General features: G+C 46.4%; 2 protein-coding genes across 2 annotated transcripts in view; one reads left to right on the top strand and one right to left on the bottom strand.

The window, feature by feature from the left end:
- LOC135826071 (integrin beta-1-like) overlaps positions 1 to 2753 on the top strand; it is a 38638-nt gene extending 35885 nt beyond the window's left edge. The window contains exons 24-25 of the mRNA XM_065338710.1: positions 1431 to 1618; positions 2104 to 2753. Coding sequence (XP_065194782.1) covers positions 1431 to 1618; positions 2104 to 2166 — 251 coding nt within the window. The 3' untranslated portion in view covers positions 2167 to 2753. The remainder of the gene's footprint in view (positions 1 to 1430; positions 1619 to 2103) is intronic.
- On the bottom strand, positions 2720 to 25878 carry LOC135826073 (integrin beta-1-like). The gene is made up of 26 exons (XM_065338712.1): positions 25163 to 25878; positions 22958 to 23034; positions 22378 to 22473; positions 20805 to 20868; positions 20267 to 20398; positions 19639 to 19735; positions 18927 to 19011; positions 18228 to 18317; positions 17939 to 18019; positions 17245 to 17418; positions 16809 to 16898; positions 16135 to 16211; positions 15165 to 15234; positions 12645 to 12703; positions 11893 to 11974; positions 11015 to 11091; positions 10682 to 10732; positions 9702 to 9771; positions 9350 to 9434; positions 7512 to 7624; positions 6714 to 6818; positions 5730 to 5865; positions 5164 to 5277; positions 4692 to 4801; positions 3792 to 3848; positions 2720 to 3170 (listed from the first exon to the last, which is right to left on the bottom strand). The coding sequence occupies exons 1-26, from the start codon at positions 25218 to 25220 to the stop codon at positions 3099 to 3101; spliced, it is 2322 nt and encodes a 773-aa protein (XP_065194784.1). The 5' UTR covers positions 25221 to 25878; the 3' UTR covers positions 2720 to 3098.
- Positions 25879 to 27026: the final 1148 nt, after the last annotated feature.

Raw genomic sequence — 27026 nt, 5'->3', positions numbered from 1 at the left:
CCATTGTCCTGTGTGACTGCTAGCACAGCAGCAGCCGGGACAATCTGCAGCTCACACCATGCATACCTATAGTCTGGTGTTGATTGTTAGTGAGTGGATCAGAGCCAGTATGAGTGTGGTGTTACCGGATAGGTCTTGGGGAAATATGGCCTCATTGTGCTCGGTTACCATGAAACTGTGCCAATGTTAAAGGGGAAGTTAAGGCAAAAATTAAAATTTCACCAGTTGTAGTCTTCGGGGTGCTGAGTCGAATGGTCTTGGTCCGAGAAAGCTGAGACGCTCCCTTCCTACTTGAATCCCAATCGAACTCGCGCACTTCCACCGAAACTGGGTGACTGCGCCCTACTAGATGGGGATTTGTATGCAAAATGTCACTAAAAGCGCCATTTCCTTCTTATAAAAGCACGGATGACCGCGATTGGCCCATATGTTGTAGTCCTTTGGACGCTGAGTCGACTGGTTTTGGTCCGAAAAGGCTGCGATGCAGCGTTCCTCCTTTATTCCCAATCGAACATGGTTGAACAAGCGGTCACGTGCTCCTGGGTGCCCAAATCACCTGGTCACCACGCCAGCAGGCGACAACTTTCACACCAAGGTTCAACTCCAGTTCAACTCGAGTGACAGGACTGCACCCAAAAAAGGTCAAACAGGCTAGTAAGTTGTACCCTGCAGGCACGGTGACCAGGTGACTGGTGTACGCAGGAGCACGTGACCGCTAGTTCAACCATGTTCGATTGGGAATAAAGGAGGAACGCTGAGTCGACTGGTTTTGGTCCGAAAAGGCTGCGATGCAGCGTTCCTCCTTTATTCCCAATTGAACATGGTTGAACAAGCGGTCACGTGCTCCTGGGTGCCCAAATCACCTGGTCACCACGCCAGCAGGCGACAACTTTCACACCAAGGTTCAACTCGAGTTCAACTCGAGTGACAGGACTGCACCCAAAAAAGGTCAAACAGGCTAGTAAGTTGTACCCTGCAGGCACGGTGACCAGGTGACTGGTGTACGCAGCAGCACGTGACCACTTGTTCGACCATGTTCGATTGGGAATAAAGAAGGAACGCTGCTTCGCAGCCTTTTCGGACCAAAACCAGTCGACTCAGCGTCCAAAAGATTACAACATATGGGCCAATCGCGGTCATCCGTGCTTTTATAAGAACGAAATGGCGCTTTTAGTGACATTTTGCATACAAATCCCCATCTAGTAGGGCGCAGTCACCCAGTTTCGGTGGAAGTGCGCGAGTTCGATTGGGATTCAAGAAGGAAGGGAGCGTCTCAGCTTTCAAGGACCAAGACCATTCGACTCAGCACCCCGAAGACTACAACTGGTGAAATTTTAATTTTTGCCTTAACTTCCCCTTTAACGATCTGATTCTGTATGTGTGGTGCGTTTTATCTCATGCTGCCGCTGCTCCTGCTGCTGCTATTGCAGTTTGTCCTGTGTTGAATGCCAGCACTGGAGAGTCCTTCAACTATCTACCGCTGATCCTGGGAATAGTCCTTGGTTTGCTGGTCGCTGGCATTGTCATGCTGCTCATCTGGAGGATATACACCTGGCATAGCGATCGGAAGGAGTACAACAACTTCCTGAAGGCGCAGAAGAACCAGGATTGGTCAAAGGTGAGACCCGACGCATTCATGTGTGTGTGTGTGTTCAGATTCTCACTGTTAGGTTCACCTGCGTGGTGTTAACCCATCTAACGCTACTGGTCATGGCACCCAGGCTCTGCACTCCCTATTTGGCATTGAAGAAGATGTACGTATATGTACGTATATGTACGTCCTCAGCGTCTGGGCATCATTTTCAATGACGTATATCATACGTCTTTAGCGCTGAATGGGTTAATGTGTGTTGTTTCTGTGACACAGGATCACAATGACGGAAAGCTAAATATGTGTTGTAACTCATAGTTTCATGGCATTGAGGCAGTCTTCAATTCCACGAACCATTGTGAACTTGTGTCGCAGGTCATCTTGTGTGTTTATGAGCACATTCGGAAGCCGATGGCAACTTTGCTCTATACATATTCCCTGTACATGTCCTATACTCTTGAAAACATCACCACCTCTCTTCATTGTCGTATGCCCTGCTTTGCTCTATCCAGGCCCAAAATCCACTGTTCAAGCCGTCCACACAGAAATTCGAGAACCCCACGTTTGGCAACTAGGTGATGGATGCTGCTGTACTTCTCACACTGCGGATATCCATTCTTGTTGTATCTTGAGCTTTCATTCTCTGTGTGCATACATGTAAATATACACTGTGTGGTTCCATCTGTTAGGAGGTGGAATTTCGGTATGTAGCTTGATGCGTACTAGCAAAACACTGCAGTACGAGTCCGGTGGTGTCCCGGGTCCAGGTAATCCTGGCTGGCTCTGGGTTAGACCAGTGTGTTGTGCAGCAGCGGTGGTGCTGTACGACCCCCGATTTAATTGAGCGAATGATTGGCGTGTTTGACTGGTTGGATGATGGCATTTGCAGCATTATTCTCTTTATTGCTCTGCTCTATATCCGTTCTCATACTGACGACATATTGTGCCTTATTTAGCACTGAAAAAACCCATGTGACCCATAATAGGAATGATTTGTCGTTTACAACAGCATATTCAGGTGATGGATGTGACATTTTTTAATGCTTACAACGACACGCGTTTTTTGGCGTTGCATGGATAAATCAGGCTTATGCAATTCATCATTCCTATAAGATATTTCACCATTCCTAACTGTTTTGCATAATTATAATGTATTCAATTACTCATTTTGCTCAATGTTATTAGTATGAAAGATTTGCAGCCAGCTGTGGGAAATAACAAGAAAATTTCAAATAGGAGAAACAGTAGAGGGAAAAGTCGAAAGCTGTTGTTGCATTTGAAAATATTATTACTTTATTTAGGAGGGCCAGTAAAGATATCTCAGGAAAAATGGGAGAGCACTGGGGAGACAGAGGGAGGGGAGGGAACCAAAATAATTGCGAAAACACGGCAGCACTGAGTAAACTTAGTTTGGAAATGTATGAACAATGCAGGAAAATCTCCAGCAACTGGGTTTTATCTTGTATCAACTGGTGAACATCGCAGTAAATGGCGGCTCAACGAGCAGCTACCGATCTCTGCCCTCATACTGTGGGTTGATGAAGACTTGCGTTGGGTTCTTGTAGAACGGATTGCTTTCCTGTGCAGTGAAGAGAACATGGTCGGAGTAGGACAGAGTTTTCTGAAGCATTCTTTGGCATGCACATAACAACATTAGAGACTGTTAGGAAACCATCGGGTGCAACGATTTGGACAAACTGGGAATGAGGCCGGCGCGCGGGAAACTCGAATCGTTCTGTGAGCACAATTGGAGCAGCCCCAACGGGTGATCACGAAACGATTACAATTCCGGTTTGCATCACGGATCGCGAATCACCCGCATCACGTGCCTGACTGGTTTAACGCACGGCTTCGTGCCGTGCATGCTTTGACGATTGGAAATCGGAGCTGTCCAATCGTTTGACCGTAAGCGTGACGGTTTGCTAATGGTCTCTAATGTCAATTGCATGGAAACGAGTATGCACTGCTTACTTCGCGTGCCATAGTCATGAGAGTCCTACACCATGCTTGGTTGAGCCATGAAGCCAGGAAAGCCTTGACAAAGGACAGGATGCCCTTGCAGGCCAAAACACTAGGGTTTCTTTATGGTTGCAAGTGGGGGGGGGGGGGGGGGGGGGAGGGGGATAGGGAATTGCACAAAAAACTGGATGGGCGAGAGAAAGCTCTGTGCGTCAATGTGGAGAAGTAGCTGAAATCTTACCTTGGACCATTGTTGTGTGGCCTGTGCCTTCATAAACTGTTTGTACTCGTATTCATCCTGGCAACAACAGACACACACAGCAAAAGAAGTACAAGGGATGGCATGAGTAAATGCAGTTCCGCTCAAGAAAAGTTCATTCCGTTACTAGGCCGCCGGCACTGTGGAGTCCGAGACCTAAAAAAAAATACTGGGACGTTCACTGGTGCAAGGCTAATCGCTAGATCAGATTTTATTGAGCAGCACCGTTCAATACTAGCTTTGGATGTGCAAGTCTCCAATGGGTATTTTTGGGCTAGTAAAAGGAAATATTTCGCGGCTCGTTCTAATAGTACAGTCACCTTCGCTTATAACGACACTCGGAGGGGCATCAGAAAAGTGTCGTTATTCACAAAGTGTTGTTATACCCGAAGTCTCATTTTATGTATTACAGTTGGATGGGACTTTGCTCAGGGCATAGAAATGCTGTCGTTATTCGCGAATTGTCGTTATATCCGCAGTCGTTATTAGCGAAGTTACTGCATCTGCCACAACTCACACTTAATTTGTTGCCACTCAATGATGACGTCATAGTGACATCACCACGACGTAATGACATAACAACAACACTGCCAGTTCATCACATGGTGCTCTGGTGTCAATTGACCACATCGTAATAGAGAGGTTTAAAAGATGCACGTTATTTCCCACGCGACGCGCAAATTCACGTCAAATTTGGCGTAAAACTCCAAATTTCGACGCGAGCTGCGGGTCACTCGCGTTGTTTTTCGACACGCGTGCCAAATACCGCGAGCTGAACTTTCGCGTCACGTCAGAAATAACGTGCATCTTAACCTCTCCAATAACGCAAACTAAGGTACTGTTACGACACTCACGGAGCACAGTGAGGCGAACATAACTAACCTTCAGGTATGTGATAGCCTTGTATATGAGCAGGGCCACAAGGCCAATGAAGAACAATGCAAAGATAATACCGATCGTCAGCGCTATGTAGTTGAACGGCTTCGGACAGACTGCGGAGATAACAGACAAAGTCAACGCGAGCACACACAGCCACATAAATATACGTGCACATAGTACTTAACTTCAAGAACACACACGCACGCACGCACGCACACACACACACACATGCACAAGCCCAAGTCCACCAATGAAAGAACACACTTACACACACTCACTCACAAAGACCACACTTTTAAAAACACACTCACTCGCCAACACACCATGCACGCCATGCACGCCATGCACGCCATGCACATGCACTCCGAGCTAGTGATAGCCATGCGCCTAAGCAACACAAGCACAGCAAGAGATAGTGCAATGGCAGAACCAAGAATGCGTTCCTTTCCCACAGGCACAAGCGGCATCAACTTACCTCTTTCCTCCTCGATTTCTAATGGTAAGAAAGTCCCGTCTTCTTTAACCGCCACCCAGAAGAAAAAATCACAGTCATCCTCGTCTGTGTGCTCACATCGCGTAGCCTCAATACCTGCGAAAGAAACAGGGTGTCAGCGCAAACACGGGTGTGGGACACACTCCGGTCACTACGGTATTGACCGTACCACGCTTTGTCTCGGGTACCCTGTGAAGCAATAGAATACACTAATCTGGGCTTTAAATTTGGAAATTTTTCAGAATAGCCTCCCAACCCGACGAGTACATTGTAGTAGTTGACGTGTACCTTCCGACGTCTCTGGATACTCAATCCGGTGTGGAAACAAGAAATTCTTTCACAATTCAAAATTCAATACCACAACATAATGTTATCACTAGCGGCTACGGAACAAATGCCACGTTCAAGCTGTACTAAACACACAATTGCATTGCATTGCAGGCAAAGCACCATGCTTGCGCTGCTGCTGCTGCAGTAGATTGATTTGTTGTTTTAGACGAGTAATCACACAATCATGTCTCATCGTGCCGCCAACATCTCTAACATACCTTCGATGTAGTGATCCAGCCCGGCTGGCGTGGCTATAGTGCGCGTGCCAGAGCAGTCTTTGCAGTTCTCACCACCGCCGAACTCTGGACAACTCAAGCAGTGTGCGGCACGGCCACAGATACTGATTTGCGCACACTAAAGAGCATACAAGGAACGAATGCAAAGAGCATGGGTAGAGAGTAGAAAATGAAGAAAAGAGACATAGCCATGCAAGGGAAATAAGAGGCAAAACTAATCTACTCATTGTAGGGTTTGTCTCTGGGCAACCCAAACGTTACAATAGAGAGTTTTAAGATGCACGTTATTTCTGACGTGACGCGAAAGTTCAGCTCGCGTTATTTGGCACGCGCGTCGAAAAACAACGCGGGTGACCTGCAGCTCACGTCGAAATTCGGAGTTTTACGCCAAATTTGACGTGAATCTGCGTGTCACGTGGGAAATAACGTGCATCTTGACCTCTCTAATAACAAGCTCTTTGCCAGCCAGAAACACTAATCAGACAAAATACTGCCAGCAAAAAGTGCTTGCAACTGGACAGATTATATCGATGGTTGGGGGGGGGGGGGGGCTAGTGTAATAGTGTTTCTGCATTGGTGTTGGCACCACTAGACAATTATACTACTCGATACTCGGATGACTACAACATCATAGCTTGGTGGAAGAGCATCGCTTATCTATACAGATGAGGTCCTTGGTTCGAATCCTGAATAGGGGTGATATCGTATTTTCCGGAGTACCGGAACGAGCCGCACTTGGAACGCTCAATTTTCACCCAAATAAGGGGGTGCAGCTTATCTGATAATAAAATGAACGGTGACTAATACTGGTAGGGTAGAGGTCTGTATTTTGTGGCAAAAAATGGGGGGGGGGGGTGTACTCCAGTGCGGCTTATGCTCTGGAAATACGGTATTATTTTCTACACACGTTTTCCCTTCTCTCCCTGAATGTTACGAAATATTGCATGTCTGAGAGTAGGACTATACCTTATCCGGGTTAGCTGTGCAGACGTCGCAGAATTCACCGGCAAACCCGTCCGTGCACTTGCACTGTCCGCACTCGCACATACCTTCGTTACGACACAGACGTTTCTGTACACACACACACACACACACACACACACACACACACACACACACACACGCAACCAATCGTTACAGTTTCACACGAGTCAGCTGCAGACAGCCATTTCGGCCAGTTTCAAATGCAAACTCAAATGCACAAGAGAGCCCTAGTAAAGGTGGGATATCTTCTATTACAAGGGTAGCTAACAGCATGTTCAGCTTTCTGCATGTCCCAGGTGGGCCTGGGACATGCAGAAAAACCATGAGAATAGTAGTCATCTTGGCGAGAGCGGTATGTATACCTTGCCTCTCTATCCAGTTACAGTGACACGTCTTTACGACAAACATCAAGGCATCTAGAGTATTTGTTCGCAATAGCAGGAATTCTTCATGTGCATATTTTAAACCCCGTGAAAACACAGTGATTCATTCCATGGAGTTAGGAATACTAGCTCTTAGTACAACACACTCTCCTCCATGCGCTTAAGCCGACCATTGCTACCCTCGGTAGCCATTATTCACCCCAATAATTTCAAACAACGAAGGCGTCACGGGTAAAACATTTCCTTCTGACAGCTGTTTCACCTACAAATGCTCGTCAGAGAAGGAGATATTGAATAGCAGTTCTTCTACAGCAAAATCCTGCCTTCTCGGTGCTGTTCTTATCGAGGATTCAATGCATTAAGAGCATGTTTTGTCCGCTCTCTTATATAGCCTTACCAGGTCACCGGGGGCTTTGCAGGTCTCTGTGACATGCGTGCAGTTGCAGGCAATGCCAGTATAGTTGTTCTTGCACGCGCACACACCGCACTCGCATTCACCGCGTACCGTTCCTGTGTGCACGAAAGCAACACACGAGAAGACATAATTATACTATATTCAAAACTCATAATGGGGAGGAGAGGATACAAAAGCCATGTGCAGTTGCGCTCGGTGAAGTCCGACCCAGACTGCATATTCGGAGCCATCAACTTGCACGGCCCTTGGCGCCCTGGAAGCGGCACGAATGCGGCTGAACTTACACATGTACAAATAGAGTGATGTAATCGGAACTGGTCCCGGGCGTCAGTTTTGTACATCGGGTCGGATTTCACCGAGCAGAACCATATCAGTACAGGTGGAAGGTTGCAGTAAAGAACCAGACAGAAGAGTTGGGTATACATTTGGCCAGTCCCATTCAAGCCTTCCTAGATATCGTAAAACCGGAACATTTCGGTGGAGATTTATTTTCCGTAACAAAAATAGAACGCATCGAAAATACATGTACCGTAAAATCCCGCCAGAGCGCTCCTACCTCCTCCCCTACCTCCTCGACGATTCAGGTGGGGAGGGGCGGATGGGCGAGTCCTACTTGCCGCATTCAGTGCTACATGAAAAAGTACTCACCCTACGAAAACTGTTCGTGCATCTCGTACACCGACCAAAGGTCAAGAGCCAGGAGTCGTACAGACCCGACAAAACGCAGGGTTTGTGCGATCCCTGGTCAAGAGGGTGGGCACTGTTGCGTACATTTCCAACGGGGTTGAGCACGCGTCTGCAGTACAGTACGGCATCACAGACTGCGACAGAGTCATACGAGGATACAATCAATCACGTCCCTGACAAGAAGTCAGGGAGGGGCGGATGGGAGAGACGGGGCGCTCGGCGGGATTTTACGGTACATGCATGCTGATTGCAGTACGGAAAACTGGTTTACAGAAATTTTTGCGCTACCGAACTGTTGATTTTGGGAAATACCGAAAATACTACGCAACCCGAAAATTCCCGGTTTTCCAGTAATAGAGTGTTGAGGAAAGTGTGTTTGATGATTTTGAGTTTCGTGGCTATCAGCATCATACCGGTATTGTTTTATTGTAACTGCTGATAGTCATGACATCTTATTCTTTCCCATACTGTTCATATTTGATCATCGCGGTCGTTAATCTATCCGAGTCCGAGTTCAATATCTATCGTAGCATTTATTTTTTCACCATAGCCTAGGAGCTGTGGCATCATTCATGATCCACAGCAAGAAGGCAGCGATGCCTGTACCTATGGTGAAGTAAAATAAAGATAACAGAGGTTAAGATGCCCGTTATTTCTGACGGGACGCAAAAGTTCAGCTCACGTTATTTCGCTCACACTTCGAAAAACGCGAGTGACCTGCAGCTCACATAGAAATTTGGAGTTTACGCCAAATTTGACGTGAAATTGCGTGTCACATGGAAATAACTCATTGCATTCCCAACTCATCACAACCACGCGCTCTTCAGCCGAACCATGCAGACACCAGCAAGGACACTTCCGTTGAGAGATATAATTATTGCTCCACGCCTCTAGACAGCTGTTTCGCTCCCTGTCGGAGCTCATCAGTAGAGGATGATGATGATGATGATAATGGAGGAATGATCATTCTTATACACCAGAAATGGCGCAAGTGCGCTCTGTATGGTTCGGCTGAAGAGCGCGTGGTTGTGATGAGTTGGGAATGCAATGAATTGAAAATATGGCCGAAAGCTCTGTCGCAATATTTAGTACATGGAAATAACGTGCATATTAACCTCTGTAACATAACATACCTCCACAGACGCGACCGGCATCATCACGGGGACAGCTGAAGTTATCACACTGGCAGAAGTTACCGTAGATGATCTGATTGTCAAACTGTACACGCAAGAGTAAGTCAACACACAAGTACACACGAGCGCATGCACGTGTACACACACACACACACGTACGGCACTTGAATGACAAGATAGGGACGCAAAGAGGGGAAATGTTCAAGTCACATTTCTAGCCGAAAGATGTTAAAAAGTCCATAACTTCTCCTAGGTGAAGTGCACGGTAGCGAGGCGGGGGTTGGAGGGGTAGGAGGTGGGCAAGATAAGGGTAAAGGGGAGGGGGATACAGGGGACGGGGTACTCGACTTACGGCTGGTTTGTCGCATTCACACCGTTCACAGATACACTGTCCACGGTTGTCGCACACTAGTCCCGTGTTCCTAACAAACAGACAACGGCATACCGTAACCAGAGCTTGAGATCATGAAAAATGTCAACACACGACTCCCTCAAAAGTCATACGTGTTATAGTAGACCCAGGTGCTCGAAATCAGGCCACATATCCTAAATCCAACCATCCCTAGCTTCATGTTCTGTGATTGTATTCCAACATACATGTACCACCCTTTTGCAAAGTAAACTGGTGGAGGCATATGCCAAACTGTATCGTTTTGGTAGATCCGTCGAAATCGAGGGACAGCAAGTTAGCAAAAAGGAGAGAGTGTATCTTTTGAGTCACCTCCTAGCCTGCCGAACCTACCGTCCATTCATCGGAAACTGTCCCGCTGGCTTTTGAAAGTCGGATTTGGGCCGAATTGAGGATCAAAAACCCACTTTAAATCTCAAAAATCCAGGTTTAGGATCTGCTTCTCCATACATTTTGCCATGGCATACCCGTTCTAATTTTGTAAAACCTGGCTGGATTTCTATTTCCTTGTTCTTGGACTTTTCTGGCCTCAAATGTGGCAAGGAATAATTGTAGAGCACCCTCCGCAACACGCAAATTTGACATGAAAAATCAGCACACTTCAGAGAAACAGCTCGGATCGAAAGGTGGTTTGTGTTCAATCGAGCCTGGCCTCAAAACAAGCTTTGACCACCACAGCTTTCATCCACAAGAAGGTTTCCGACCAGTTTTTATTGCTGGTGCGAGTTTACCTCGGCAAGAATTTACTGTCAAAGTGGCCGGACTTTGAGCACCCGGGTTTACCCCAACAATTTTGGTTTACTAGCAAGGTGACCATACACATGCACACGCAGATAAACACATCATGTATTTCACGCAGACCAATGCACACGGAAAATGCATACAGAGACAGCGGTTCTCCGCAGAAACGTGCCCCAACTTACGGGTTTATGCAGCTTTGTAGAGTATCCCGACAATCGCACCGGCCATTTTCACTGAAGAATAGAGAAGTAGAATAAATGGTGAGAGAGAGAGAGAGAGAGAGAGAGAGAGAGAGAGAGAGAGAGAGAGAGAGAGAGAGAGAGAGAGAGAGAACAGTTACTTCCCGACACAAATAAAACCAGGGTTGCTTGGGGTAGCTTAGCACGAGCAATGCAGGAGAGGATTAAAAAAAAAGTCATTCTGCAATGGTTCGGGTCGACGTACATTTTTCCGGCAATTGCAAAATCAGTCTAGTGAAGGACATAGAGAAGACAGGGGATGTTGTAAGCACATACCTTTTGTAGGTTTCGTTGCAATGGCAGATGCCGCAGTAGTCGGAGCCGTGGAAGTCACACCACTCGGAGTAGTGGATCTACAGATGAACAAAAGACAAAGCCATATTGGTGCAATGGCCACAAAAAAATTTGCACTGTGGTTCACTGCACTCGGAAAAGGTTTTTATTCAACAGTTTAGTAAATATACACATCCTGATGATTTTTCGATGGTTTTTCAATATCAATTTCTGTAGTCGTGAACAGATATGAAATTATATACTCACCTCCCACTGTTTAGACACTGCATCTGCGCCTTGATCCTAGAGGGTGGTGGCGTTCCTACGGACGGATGCGGAAAACTCGGGGGAAGCGGAGTCTCACGTGAACCGTGAATTTATCTATATTTTTTTTAGTATCTTTACAACTGGGTAACTGTTGGGAAGACGCGACACTGGGGCGGTCTAAATCCACAGCTGAAAGCATGTGCTATGCACACAGAAGCAGCACGAGTGGCAAGTGCTGAGTGCTAGAGCCTTTTACGTGAAGTGCCAAGTGACGTGACTACCGAATTACAGCACACGCGCTCGATACGTCTTCTATTCTTAGCTATAGCACTCTGCCGCTAGAGCAACGTCTTAATGTCTGTGGTGCCACCTTTGCACCATGGCCGGTAGCTCGGCTTACATTAGAAACCTCGTAGCTGCACTCATGAGGTATATATGGCCGAAACAGCTTACCGTCTACAGCATTGGGTAGGTATCCTATTCTCAATCTGCGGACAGAACTGTTTCGTCCTTTCAAGGACTCATCAGCGCAGCACAGAGGAAATGAGGCCGAACCTGATAGCAATGAAAAATTCTATTCTTAAAAAGTTCCAAGGCGCTTCTGCCATGCTTACCGGATTCTGATCACAATCACACTCACACAGCGGTTCAATGTTGATGACGGAGTCACCAAAACCAGCAAAGCGAATCGTGATACTGTACAGAACAGAGCAGCCATGAAACACATGGACAACATTCGCCTTTTGCCACAACCCGTTTAATCTCAACTTGTATTGTGGCAACACTGGTCAACACTCAGATACAGTCGAACAATTCTTGCTTCCCAACGTTTCGGTCACTCTGACCATCTTCAGGGTGGTGAAGATGGTCAGAGTGTTTTGCCACAATACGTGTTTATAATGAAGCTGCGTGAAGTGTCATTCCGAATTCGTTCATCTATTTAAAAAACACCCAGTGGAGCTCTAATAAAGGCAGTACTTACCAATTGCAACAAAACAGATAATATTTCGAAGAGATTTTTATTCCAAAAATTCTAAAGGACGCCTCACGCAGCTGCATAACTTATATTACACGTTTGCAGGCAACTCCCCCGCACTCAAGAAAGCACTGCATTCTTCACACACACAATCCGGTAGATTTCTATTGTCAAGCTTATTTTGTTTGATAATCAGCTGTTGTCTCCATGTGGGCACATCACAAATCAGTTATGAAATCGGGTTAAAGTAGCAACTGGAGAATAGACCCTGCATTGATTCACAATTCTGATATCACAAATCCATAATGAAATCAGGAGTAGCAAGTCACTGCATTGTTTCACAATTCTCCTTGCGACGCAGGATCCAGAGGGGAAATGTTTTGAACTCACTTTTTCAGATTCTTCAGTGTATCACAGTTCTCAGCAACCAGAGATACATGGAAGGTAGCCTGCACAAAGGACAGAAATACAAAACAGGATATTTAAAATCGCTCAAAGTAATGCTATGCACCTGTCTTATACCTGACATACGCAGTGTTCCCGCATGAAATTCTGTTGGCGGATGTGTGCGCATGCGTGCGTGTGTATGTGTGTGTGCGCATGGGTGCGTGCATGCGCATGCGTGTGTGTGTTTGTGTGTGTTTGTGTTTGTGTGTGTGTGTGTCTACTACTTTTGCAGTCTCCTCTGGATCATCTGGAAAGGTAGATGCTGCGCTAGTCGGGACATGGAACGCTGCATGGAACGGAAGACAAATTCAAGGTGCAACAAGCGTCTGGATTTGATTCAATTCCACCTTCGGCTATTGGAAATTGCAATTCGCCAAAGTCAGAATGCTTGCATACCGATGCCCTTGGAAGTTACATCATACACGAACACACCTTGGACCCCATCGCTAGAGGTGATGATAGCGATACTACAGCAGAAGACATGGAAACTTTTGCCGGGATTGCACTATTCAACAACTTGCAAGGCTGAAGAATTGAGGCCCAGGCGAGGACATCGGTATCCTCAGTTTCGTCGTCATTGACTTCCTCGTTACCGTCATCGGTTGCGTCCACCTCCGGTGGCAGAAAGCGTGGCCGGCCACCTAAGAAACCGCCAGATGTTGTGTGTGGTGGACCAGTGACTTGCTCCAGGACGAAATTGGCAGAGTCATTATCGTCTCCGTCTTTGTCATCCTCCTCCTCCTCCTCCTCCTCCTCCTTGTATAATTTTCTTTCAGCTCTCATTGCTCGTGCTAAATAGGGTCTAAGTTACTATTTGCATTGTGCATATTTATATTGAGTTTTGAATAAATTTTGATTTGCCAGTAATCCTTCTGAAGAGATGGCCACGAAAACGTTCAAGGAACAATTACGCACCCCATACTTATTTGCTGACGATGTCACCCTCCTGTATGTACATTTCCTGCAGTGGAACCAATCTCGTCTTGAGAGCGACCTTTCTGCCTCCCAATTATGGGCCAGCAACGTCGGTGGAGAGTTTTCACCAGCCAAAACGACTCAGATCCGTAAGTGGCGACCACCCTATCCAGCTCTCTTCCCAACCTATCACCATCGTTGAAGCAGCGAAGCATCTTGAGTGTATTTAACACCTGACCAGTCCAACATCATCCATCTTCAGACCATCCTGAAAACCTTCCAACGTCGTGTTAAACTGCTATGCTTCATGGGACGGCATCTTGCCCCCACGGCCTTTCTACTTCTATATAAAGGTTTTGTCCGCCCGCCCTGGAACACGCCAGCTCGGCCTGGTCCTATGCCATCACCAAAGCCGAGCTGGAGCGTTTTAATTTTTTACAAGCCAGAGTAGCTAGGAAGTATTTGCTACATAAAAATGTAGATAGATGCGAAACGAAATCCCAGTTAAACGCCCTTTGTGACTTAGAGTCCTTGCACTTTCGCAGACAAGTATCAGCTCTTGTTACTCTATTTAAACTTATACATATATCTCCAGAACACCTCCACCATTTTCACCTTTCACTGTCTTCAAGTCCAAGAAGACCAAACAAACGTAACATCAATTATCCGGTGTGCTTTTTTCTTCCAACAAAGCTGCAATGCTAAGGAATTGCCTACCTCTATAACCAGCCTCCCCGAATTCAAGTATTCTCTCTATCAGGATTTTCGCCGATATATTCATTACACTGACGGTATCCCAACTCCTTAATTACAATATTTTGTATGCCTCGATCTATTTCCTTAGCCTATCCTCGATTAACTGCTCCCTCTACATAAAGTTGTCATTTCATTCTTCTTGCAAGAGATCCCCTCGACAGGCCCAAAGCCTTTGGGAAATCCTTAAATATATTAAAATACAAATTAATCATATATGAAAACAAGATTTGCTGATGGTGTTTGTACTGAATAATAAGCGTCTTCAGCCGAAATTTCACTTTCAAAATCTGACCAGAACCGTTTTAAAAATGGTGGCCAAAATTGGATTTAGACACAAACTACGCGTAACGCGTACACCAAAAAATTAATCCTTTTTGGTCATAATCCGAAAAGTGATGAAATGGATATGTCGTGTTTGGCATCTAAACTATTCATATGCCCATTCATGTGCCCAGACATAACAGTCCATTCATTGGAAACTGGCACCATAACTTTTTGGTGTCGCTCTCACATAGTTGTAGATATCGTGAAAACCACAGTACATCCTGCATTGTGTGACCCGTGCAATTACTCCTTGCCACATTTGAGGCCAGAAAAGTCCAAGAACAGGGAACTAGAAATTCAGCTCGGTTTTACAAAATTAGGACAGGTATGCCATGGCCAAATGTATGGAGAAGCAGATCCCAAACCCAGATTTTTTAGATTTAAAGTGGGTTTTTGATCCTCAATTCGGCCCAAATCGGACTTTCAAAAGCCAGCGGGCCAGTTTCCGATGAATGGACTGTAGCTCACCAGTCTTCCTACGGCCATGTTGACACACTTCTCGAAACCTGTGTCTGTATCCAGAACAGCGCCGGCATTCCTGATGGGAAAAAAAGAAGAAAAAAGCGGAACCAGCAGATTGTAACTTTGAACAACATGTTTTAACCATTTCACAACCAAACTTTCAAAAATCGATCCACCTGTATCGATGCAGTAGGCGATCTCAAGATAATACGTAGCATTCTCAAATATTGTTGGACCATCACAAATATGGGCTCTGCATCGTCAACTGGCAGCAAGAAACAGTCTCCTACAGCAAACAAATCATAGTGATCAGATGAGGTCATACACATGTCACTCATATGTGATAAGGTCATCTCTATATCTGAATGAGATGACTGCTATGCCAAGTCTCACAGCTGCTATAGCATCGCTAGTCTGTAAGCGAAGGTCCCAAGTTCGAGTCCTGCGGGTGACAGCCATTTTTAAATTTGTTTTACAGATTTTGTCCTTTTTCAACTCCCTCAAGTGATAAAATAGCATCTCATTTATTATTATTATTCACACATATCCGCCGAATGAGTACGCGTGGCCCATGCACCATGGGAACCCACGAAAAACCAGCATATGTTCCCTCAGCAATACAAGCACGCAAAGATAAATGAGAGCCCAGGCAGCGAAAACAAAGCGAAGAGAGAGAAGGGGGGACATAGGCAACGAAAACAGTTCCAAAGTGTAGCTGGGGATTGTATGTTCAGGGGCGTAGTAGCCAGTCCGGCCGGTGCGGCTTTGGCCAGACACCTTTTTTTAACACCATGTCAAAAGTGCCCAGAATGCAGGATTTTGCACCCTAATTTCAAAATTTTCCCGCGGGAGACCCCCGCACACCCCTCCGGCCGGACCGCCCCCCAACGGTGGTGCTACGCGCCTGATGTGTGCATATGGGTACGTCAGTTAATACGGCTAGTGCATCTCATTTACACTTGTAGAAATCACTCACATCGGACACTCGGCTGTGATGCTGACTTGCACACCACTGTGAGGCAGAACAGTCACTTTACCTTCTTTGATCAGATTCTGAGCACATCACATTCAGCAAAAGACAAGAAAGTGAGGAGAATCATCAGATAATAAGCTAAAGATTCGATTCTCCTCGAAACCAAATATAATAGCACAGCAACCTACAAAGGAGAGGAGAGACAACATGAAGCCCATTCTCACGAGTCAAGTTTACAGCCAGTTCACTTCCCAGAGGCTGCAGGCCTAGTGATCGAGCAGCACAGTGCATGTAGATCCAATCAACAATCAAGTTGAAACATGTGCTCCTTCAAGGCGAGCGCTGATGACCCTAGTTACATCAACAGCATTCCGAGCATTGCCGCTTCCGCTCCTCTGTTCCAGAATATGCATAGGCAGCACCAGGACCAACACTGGCACTGTGTACACACGTGTAAGCACAATAAGCTCAGGTGCTCGAAGATAATAGAGAGGTTAAGATGCACGTTATTTCTGACGTGAAAAGTTCAGCTCGCGTTATTTGGCTCGCACGTCGAAGAATCAACGCAAGCGACCTGCTGCTCACATCGAAATTTTGGAGTTTTGCGCCAAATTTGACGTGAAATTGCGCGTCACGTCGGGAATAACGTGCATATTAACCTCTCTAATGTGACTTACGGCTAACTCCCGTTGCACAATGTTGACGATGTTGGAAGAGTTCTTGGTCAGGATCTCCACAACCGAACCAGGCATTCTCCTCGATAATGCCTGAATACACACATTGTAGGCATGCATGCACGTGCATACGAGCGTGTGAACACATGCATACACAGTTCGACACACACACACACGTACATACACACGCACACATTTACACACATGCACATATTTACACACACACACACACCAAAAGATACCATAGCAAAATTGACAAACACATAAAGATAGAAGAAGGAAGCAGACGGAAAACGGACAGCCAAACGGATGGACAAAAAGAGGAAGACAGACAGAACTGATACTGGTAGCTATGAACACCCAGGAAACTGATCCCACAGTGAGAATGAGGGACGATGTTCAGATAGATAGTAAATACCAAATTGCAATTATTCCTTACCAAATATGCCGGCTCAGCGTCTTGCGTGACGGCAAAGATGGGCAGAATATCCGCCTGTTGCATCTTGTAATTGAGAAAGCTGATGGACGGGTAGTCCTGGTGCAGACCGGCCGTGTAATCTCCCTCCGGGTTTGTGTGACACTTGCCGTCATTTGGCGTTACTATTCCTGCAAGCTGCAAGTGTACACAAGCAAATATATATTTGCAGTCACAGCCAAATAATAGTTTAGTTTTATTTAATTTTTAATTTTTTTACTAGCAAACACAGCCCTCCTAATAATCAGGGAAAGAGGACAACTGAAATGACACTGGACAACAAAACAAAGGACAACAAAACAAAGGGGAGTAGAGGCGATGTGCCGATGTGGTTGGCGAGGCTCATCCGACCAGAGGTCTCGGAATCATAGCCTACGACCAAGCATCGATAAGTGACACAAACTGCTTCATAAATATCGATCTCTCATGCAAAACCAAAAAAAGAAGGTTCGTTAACGGGTAGATGGGTCGAGGAGAATTTTCACTTCAAAAAACCCACTGACAGCTGAAACATCAGCCCGTTCTAGCTGAAAAGTCATTACAATTTTCGTTCAGTGTGGAGGTTGGGTGGGTTCTGTAGCGAAAATTATCAATACCGTCCAATTTCTATATTTTTCATATTCCAGAGAATATACGGTAATTAGATTACACAACCTACCCGTCCATCTCCTGCAGCATGGTAGTTTGCATCAGTGGCGATGATGATGACTTTCCTCGCTTCCTTACGCCAGCCAATCACCTGTAGGTTGAGACACAGTGAGCCATAGAGGTACATGCATTAGAGAGTACATCCCAGCTTCTTGCAAGATTGGATTTGGATTTTGCCAACCTATGGCATACACATTTGATGTGTAGCTGACTAATAGAATACGAATGGCGGCGGTTTCAGTCAGGTGTGAAGTTCACAGCCAACATGGGCAGGCTGTAAAAGAAACAAATATACATACCTCTTCACAGACCGTGGTCTGCATCAGAGCTTCCAGGGTTCCTTCAGGCGTGTCGATGTTACCCGATATGGTCTCACGTTGCACCGCCATCTGATGAACAAGTGTGCACATACAAATACCCCACATACATGTAAACATGTGCAAACAAAAGTAGCAGCAAACAAGCCTTGATTGTCCTTGTTGTTCTGTATTCGTATTTGTATTTATTTACCTGCATGCTGGCTAGCTGCTGATGTTCCCCCATCATTAAAAAAAATACTTTACCTATTTCCCATGGAGCTTTTTGGGTGAATTTTTTACTGGTTTAGAAAGTTGATTCATATAGTGGTAAATACACACCTGGCAATATGGCGATAAATACACGCCTGCCCTCACACTCTCCCTACGCTGCAAAGTTACTCTGGCAAAGAGCTCTCCTTCTCACCACCACCACCAACATCAGTGCGCGCCTAGTCGATGCATGGTAAGTGGTCTCTGATATACCAGGCTGGCACATCAGGTAGCGCATGGCGCATAGTAGATGGTGGAGCAACGACATAGCTCGATTGCAATGCACGTTTATAAAGTGCTGCATATATTACGGAAAATACGGTATCTATTTTGTTCCACAGGATATATATATGTGTAGTCATTGTACACAAAGAGACTACAGGACCGACAAGGCTATTGTTAAAAGGGCAATCTCGGTGCAGCACATACCTGAAACAACTGCGAGTCGTTGATCAAGGGCAGGGTGTTGGTGAAGCTGTAGGGTTTCTTGCAGCCTGCGCATGGATACAGCACACTGGACAAAGGAAGAAAAAAAACAGAGATACGCGTGAAAAGGCAACTCATGCATGCTGCAGTCAGACTAGTCAAGGGGAGGTATGTACCAAAGATGGCTGTAAACGTTTTTGTCGGGCAAGTTGCCCCGTTTTTGGCAGGTACAACCCATTCTAGTACATTTATGAGTATGACCTTACAAAGTTCATGGCCTTTTATGCAGAGCTGGTATTACAGTGCGTACGGCTGTAGTGGACTTGCCCCACAAAACATTGAGGTGGCATCAGACAACATAAACATATCTTCTGCAGAGCTGCAGACCTAAAGCAACAGTTTTGGCCCGTGCAATATACACATCTCTGTTGTGATCACGCCCCAGATTTGACACCATAGTCATGCCGAAAGCATGGTAACGTCAAAACCTCTTTAGGACGAACGCCAAGGGACTGATGGCATTTGTTCGCAATACCGGGAGTTCCGCGTATTCTGGAAAATTGGTTTACCAAAATTTTCGTTGATTTTGGGAAATACCGAAAATATTTCACCACCGAAATTCCCGGTTTTACAGTATTCGCTTGTGCCCGTCAGCGGATCATAAACAAAACTAAACAAAAAGGAAAATACACACATGATATACTGCTAGACTCACTTAAATCCCTGCATGAGTGCAAACGGTGCGGTGGTCTTGTCCACATAGGAACCGTACCCGATGCGGTAGTTGTTCGAAACGGACCGGATGGCATTGGCTGTGGTAGGGTAACACATGCAAACAAACACACACACACACACACACACACACACACACACACACAGTGAGTTACCTTTCCGGGAGGATAATGACGAGGCACAGCGTCTCTTCGTTATTATCACTGACCACCAGAAGAGCGTGTTTAGCAATGTTCAGTACACAAAGTCTCCATGCCGATCAATCAACACACTCCTCAGGGGCGTCGGAAGGTATTTTAGTGTGGTACGGTCACCCATCTGAAGTACAATTTACTCGTGGGGGAGTGGTGGCTGAGCCGAAAATTTTGGAAATTTAGATACCAGATCAGCGTATTTTATTGATTCACAGGACAGGGTACCTGGCGCTAAAAGTGGTAAGGTTAATACCGTTGTGACCGTACTGTGTCCGACGCCCCTGCAGTCCTACAACACCAGCCAGGTTTAACAGCCCTACAGAACCCTCACAATCGCTACCAGCTTAACACCCTCATTATTAATCAATGATGCCACACGCCAACCATATTCCAACATGATTATGTTGCAGTACTGACCGAGTGAAACCGAGTTGAGCTTGAGTGTATCGAGATCATCCTTCATGGAGTTGGAGTGATCCATTAGGTAATACACATCCAGAGGGTAGTTGGGCTGAGGGCGTAGCTTGATCTTCATCTGCACTTGCTCGTCTAGTCCAGTGCACGTGCACAAACAGAACACACACACACACACACACATGAAGATATGTACACATGGACAGACATATACACATGCACACACATACATACACACGCGCACACATCTCATCTTAAAGGGGAATAGACCATAATTATAAAACTTGGGACATGCAGACATAGGATACAATGGAACCATCAGGTACTTACTCTGAAGTTACTAGTATATGCAGCAATGCAGCTACCATCTCTTAATGTGCGCGAGCTCCACTGCAGCCACTTCATTACATGAACCCCTACACACACCATCCTCAAATCAAGTGGTCTCTTCCACGCAAATTACAATTATCTCAAATCAAATTTTCGGCCAGGAGCCATCATCAGGATACGATCAAGAAACACTATTGACGTGTTCACGTACGGGGTCTCAAGCGAACAAAGAACTTTTGTGGGGCAACTTGCACCTGTCCCTCTAGTGGCAAATTCTGAAGTGAAAAGGAGAAAGGAACACACACAGACACGTCAAGCAAAAGACAAACGACATAATATCAGGGGTGGTGCAAGGTGTTACGAGTTGGTCCATTCCCAACCTCCATTCCCTGTGCTCACTCACATGTCCCACTCACTCGGGTAGCTACATCTTCTCCACGCTTGCCATAGCAACCCACACTCCATAATTGCCATAGCAACCCAGAACCTTTTCACATTGCCGTACCCCCAACCTTAAAGGGGAAGTTAAGGCAAAAATTAAAATTTCACCAGTTGTAGTCTTCGGGGTGCTGAGTCGAATGGTCTTGGTCCGAGGAAGCTGAGACGCTCCCTTCCTACTTGAATCCCAATCGAACTCGCGCACTTCCACCGAAACTGGGTGACTGCGCCCTACTAGATGGGGATTTGTATGCAAAATGTCACTAAAAGTGCCATTTTGTTCTTATAAAAGCACGGATGACCGCGATTGGCCCATATGTTGTAGTCTTTTGGACGCCGAGTCGACTGGTTTTGGTCCGAGAAAACTGCGATGCAGCGTTCCTCCTTTATTCCCAATCCAACATGGTTGAACAAGTGGTCACGTGCTCCTGCGTGCCCAAGTCACCTGGTCACAGCGCCAGCAGGCGACAACTTTGACACCAATTTTCGTTCAACTCGAGTGACAGGACTGCACCCAAAAAAGGTCAAACAGGCTAGGAAGTTGTACCCTGCAGGCACGGTGACCAGGTGACTGGTGTACGCAGGAGCACGCGACCGCTTGTTCAAGCATGTTCGATTGGGAATAAGGGCCGAACGCTGCATCGCAGCGGACCAAAACCAGTCGACTCAGCGGCCAAAAGACTACAACATATGGGCCAATCGCGGTCATGCGTGCTTTTATAAGAATGAAATGGCGCTTTTAGTGACATTTTGCACACAAATCCCCATCTAGTATGCGCAGTCACCCAGTTTCGGTGGAAGTGCGCGAGTTCGATTGGGATTCAAGTAGGAAGGGAGCGTCTCAGCTTCCTCGGACCACGACCATTCGACTCAGCACCCCGAAGACTACAACTGGTGAAATTATGATTTTTGCCTTAACTTCCCCTTTAATAGAATGAAACTTGAGTGGGGAACGTCACAACTCGTGAATCCCTTTCGGCCACTATCTAAAAAGTGATGAAATGTAGTGGCTTTCGCATCAAAGCTCTTCAAATGGATACTGAATATTGCTCTTTCCCTTTCGGTAAAATTTAAGGAATCCGACGTATTTGTGTCCAGTCGTTTTGATATCGGAGTACTTCATTTATGTAGCACAGATTTGATCTAGAGCTCTGCTCAATGAAATCCACTCGCATCACCCAAGCCTTGCACAGTTCCGCAACCCTGTGCGCAACGCTTAGCGCGTACTTGAGTGACGCGACTGGATTTCACTTGTGCTGAACTGCACTTGGAGGTGCGTGTGTGGTTTACTCAAGTTTCATTGTAGGGCAAGCACAAGGGAGTTTTTTTTATGAACTCTGTCTTACACTCTGTATTTTCATCTCGGACTGCGGGTGAACAATATGCGCGGGATCACAGCCGAGTGCGTTGGTGCTGCACCGCCCAGTCGACCATTTTTCATCCTGAGCCAGTGCAACAAAGACAAGACAAGAAAAGCACAAGAAAATCACAAGATAGAAACTGCTTCAAATTGGCAATGTCTCGAGACTATCTCTAGAGTATTTAATATCCACACAAGTATAATGTTCCATGCCAGAACATTGTTGATAAGCAAATTGGTAATCACACTATAACAGTATATGAGACATGGTTAAGTCCTGCCTGGGAGCGTGTTTTCCAGCCGTGCTTCTACCCACAGTCAACTGGGAACTTGTGGCCAGGCACAAGGGGTACATGGATGCGGCTAATGGGATTTCTCGGCACTTGTGCCAGTGGTTGCGATACTTATCCCTTCACCTCCATTGTTAGGCGCTGCATCTGCCGCTAGGGTTTACCGGGCGTTAGCGGCCGTTGTGAGTTCCCTTTGGGAACAGGTACGATAAATTTACTTTTTCTTAGGCCAGTTGTCATAGTGATAATCCATACGCAGTGGCTATGTCCCCTTACCCGTTCAGAGCACCACATACACCCGGGCGATATGTCTATGCATTGCGAGCAATTCGCCGCATCCTTGCAATCTTGAGCTGCGCGCGGAAACACACATGAAAAAAAGCAGCGCACCGTCACAAAGCGGTCAAGTGTGTAACCTTGGTAACAAGCGATTGAGCCACCGAAGTCAAATAAATTCAATACAAAAACACAATAGTGCAAATAACACAACGGCGTAGATAAAGGGCTTGACAGTGCTACGTCCCAGCCAGCCCTCCGGTGTCATATCAACACTGACTCTGTGATACTGCATTTTGACCTTGTGAATAATGACCCTCGTTCATGACCAAGAAAAGGGCCATTACCGTATTTCCCCGATTGTAAGTCGCACTCGACTATAAGTCGCACCCACATTTTCAGGTCCATGTCATTATCGTTTCAATAAATTCACTTCAGCAGTAAGTCATGGTCGATGGTATGTCGCACCTCCTTTCTTGGCTCTGTAGTTTAGTGTGAAAAGGTGACTTATATTCGGGGAAGTACGGTACTTGTGAGTTTTCATTATTCGTGAGGTTGCCAGTATGCAGTCAAATGATTCCTGGGGCTGAAGATCGTGCCTGTTCCCGTGAGTTGTTGCCATACCCGAGGTTGTCACAGGGTTGAGTGTAGTTGTGTGTACTGTCGGAAACATGGAAATCCGGTCGCATGTCTAGCGGCCCCAGGGCGCTGGCCATGCAGCCGTCAGTACGAGAAAGCAAACGTTTACACATTCATTTACGCGCTGCAGCGCGGTGGTCGCATCGGATCAACATGGGCACTGCATGCAACGTTCTGTGCGCACTGAGGGCGCCGGCCCCGGTCATTCGACCGGATTTCCATGTCCACCACAGTTTGATGTGACGGCACAGAACTTTTCCACTGCCACAATGGACGCACAGGTACATCAAGTATACGCATTACTCATACAGCGGTAGAGCCAGATTTAACCATGGTACCGAAGAAGTCGTTCAGGGTGGGTCACAAACAGGAGAGTAAAGTTTGTGTCACAACCACCTGCGGAGTGGTTTCACATCACATGACCACACAGGACAGCCATGTTGGCTCCAACTCCACTCAATCCCTGCATCATTGGGTCACTTGATGTCGGCCATGTTGGTTCCACATGCCATGGTCACTTTCTGCATAGATTTAGTCCGTGACCGAAGATGTGAAACCAATCTACTGTAAAAGCAGAAATTTTCGGTGGTGTTTTATTTTCGGTAACTTCGGTGCCGACAATTTTTACCGAAAATAAAACGCACCGAAAATTTCGGTGCAACCGATACTGTATACATGTAGTACTAGTACACTTACCTGGAAAACGGGTTTTACCGAAAATTTCCCTCCACCGAACCGCTGATTTTGGAGAATATTGAAAATATTACACCACCGAAAATTTATGCTTTTACAGTATACAATTGTGTTGAGAAAATGATAAGACTTTGCTTTGTCGTATGCATGGTACCTAGCAAGTGAAGAAATGGCCTTACACACCTATTATTTGAAGTATAACATTGTCAAAAAAAAGGAAGAAATTTCCCCGATTATAAGTCCCACTCGATTGTAAGTCCCACCCCTAATTTCAGGTCCATGTCATATCGTTTTGATATATTGCCTTCAGTAGTAAGTCATGCTCGATTGTAAGTCGCACCCCTTTTTTACCCTGAATTTTATGTAAAAAGGTGCGACTTATATTCGGGGAAATACAGTAGTTTCCGCAAAGGGCTGGAATGGTGTGTCAGCCTAAAACTGTCACTTTTACGAATGGTCTTGATCCTAGAGGATGGTGGCGTTCCTGCGGAGGCAGCAAACTCAGTCTAACTTGAGTGGCACGCTAATCGTGGAAAACATTTTTTTACGGGCCGCACCTTAGGTGACTATGTCATCAACTAACACACAATTTTTCATTCGAAATTTCAAATCTGCCATTCAAATCTCAATGCAGGTGACCTACATGTATGTCCTTCCCTCCACTGATAATAGAACCTGACTGAGAGCTTTCCACATGATACATGCAGCACTCGATACAAAATCATAGCTATGCCCTCACTACTACACTAGCCTAACTTTACTTACAGTCTCAGACTAGTACCGCACAAGTACAACAGGAGCGCCACTAAAGTTGGCTTACTTCAAAACACCCTACTCTGTCTCTAGTCAGAATCAATCATTATGTACACATACCACTGATCGTGACGAATCCAAACGATACGACCAGCGCAACAAACAACGCTGACCTCATCCTTCACACACGCACACTGCTTGGCAGATTCTACCTGTAGCTTCAGTACTGGCTGCGAAGACGAATTCTGCAAGTCGTCTTGTCTTCGACAGGAAGCTCTGTACGACGATTCCACAAAGCAACGTTTCTTCCTTCCACCTCAACCTCGCTGACACCACGTAAGGCAATACTACCACGGACAAACCCCCTAAAGTTCCCAACAGGCTGACGTTTTCGCTTTCCTCGTTTCGACAACACGAATCGTTTCTCCTGGAGATGGCGGGCCTGCCCGAGCCAACGCATGGGTGTGAGGCGAGTTTAGGCGAGGCAGCGTCGAGGAAGCAGATTTACTTGCAATGGCGGTCGTAGCCGTCAGTCAGCTCCCGTAGCCGATTCCCAACGCCGGTCTCCTTCTCGGCTGCTGCTTTGTCCAGCGGCAAAACCACGATTTGGCAGTACTGCATTCGCTGGCTATGAACTATGCCACACTAGGTGACTTGGGAACACAAGAGTGGTAAATCTTCGATGAGAGTCGATCCTGGTCGTCACGCCACGCTCTTTTGTGTTCACACTGCAGATGTCCCACGTCATTCGATATCACTAAACCGTAAGTGGCAAAGATGCAACAGGCGTCGGCTTTGACTGCCCTCTGCGGCTCTGGCGAGTTGTAGCCAGCTGCAGTCGTAAACGGTATTACACAGGCGTGACACTACAAAAATTATGCCCTGGACGGACGAAACTCTCTCCCGAGTCGGCGTATGCTCACTTGAAAGTAAGTGCAAACCGTGTCTTGCACCTTTGAGTTTGAGTTTGAGCGTAGTCAACCGGGGCTCGGGATGCTTGCTGGTCATGAGCCCGACGGCCTGAGTCCAACTCCAAGCTACAAAGTACATGATTGTACAAGCAGATAGCAGCATTGCATTGCGCAGCGTAGTAGCCGAGATGAGAACGACGGTGGTACTGGTGGTCTACATGGTGTGGACGAGAGATCGAGAGTGCCGCTTGAGCCTGTTCGGTGGAGCGTGGCGGGACACTTCATGGCGTGGACGATAGTAGCTGTGTGCGGCGGCACTGTTAGCGTTCACTTGGTACATGTATACAGCATCCGTGCATTCGCACACGAACAGGAAGGCCGTGTCCTACAAAACACAATAGTTAGAACGAGCACCAACAAAGGTTCTTTCTTGCTGCTGCTGCTGCTGAACTGCGCGCACTATCGCAGTATCGGCCGTTGTAGATTCGACAAACCACTGAACGAGCAAGCAATGTCCGGCCGGTGCTGCAGCGCTTCCACATGACGACGGCACACGAACCACGTGTCTGGCTGACATGACAGCATGCACAGCGGGCCCATGTGTGCATACACGACGCACAGAACACCTGTGGGGCACACACAGGAAGCGAAAATTACTCTTGATGAACATACTGTAACACTGCGTGGTCATCAGCGAACGAGTTTCAGAACGTACCGTGATACTGCCACTTGAGTAGGAGGGTGGACAGCTATCTATTGTAGATGTCAGAGAGATAAAACTCAAACCAGGTTGAGGGAGTCGTAAAAGCCGATTTCCTGAGTCAAACTGTCCGCTGGTTGCTGAAAATGAGAATGGCGCTCCATTCGGTTGTAGAGAGCTGTTTCTTTGCATGAGCTCCATGATGAGTTTATCGCTTGCTTCGCGCTCCAGATAAAGGTGTGAAGCAGCCATACTATGACACATTTTTCATAAACTAATTACTTACTTCCTCACCTCTGCCCTGGTGGTGCACGCAGTAAGACAATAGCCATGGTTAGCATTTTACCGTTCACGCTATTTTCGACGGTCGGCG

This window comes from Sycon ciliatum, chromosome 10 (assembly GCF_964019385.1).
Source record: "Sycon ciliatum chromosome 10, ocSycCili1.1, whole genome shotgun sequence".
In the NCBI taxonomy this organism is placed as follows: Eukaryota; Metazoa; Porifera; class Calcarea; order Leucosolenida; family Sycettidae; genus Sycon; species Sycon ciliatum.
This window is presented reverse-complemented; position numbering and strand designations above follow the sequence as displayed.

What these genes read in the sequence shown, in the direction of transcription:
- LOC135826073 (XM_065338712.1), bottom strand. Translation starts at nt 25,220, where the DNA reads ATGAGGTCAGCGTTGTTTGTTGCGCTGGTCGTATCGTTTGGATTCGTC. An exon ending in AGAAATCGAGGAGGAAAGAG is followed by an intron (nt 4,802 to 5,163) that starts GTAAGTTGATGC and finishes TTATCTCCGCAG; the next exon opens with TCTGTCCGAAGCCGTTCAAC. An exon ending in CCACACAACAATGGTCCAAG is followed by an intron (nt 3,171 to 3,791) that starts GTAAGATTTCAG and finishes TTCACTGCACAG; the next exon opens with GAAAGCAATCCGTTCTACAA.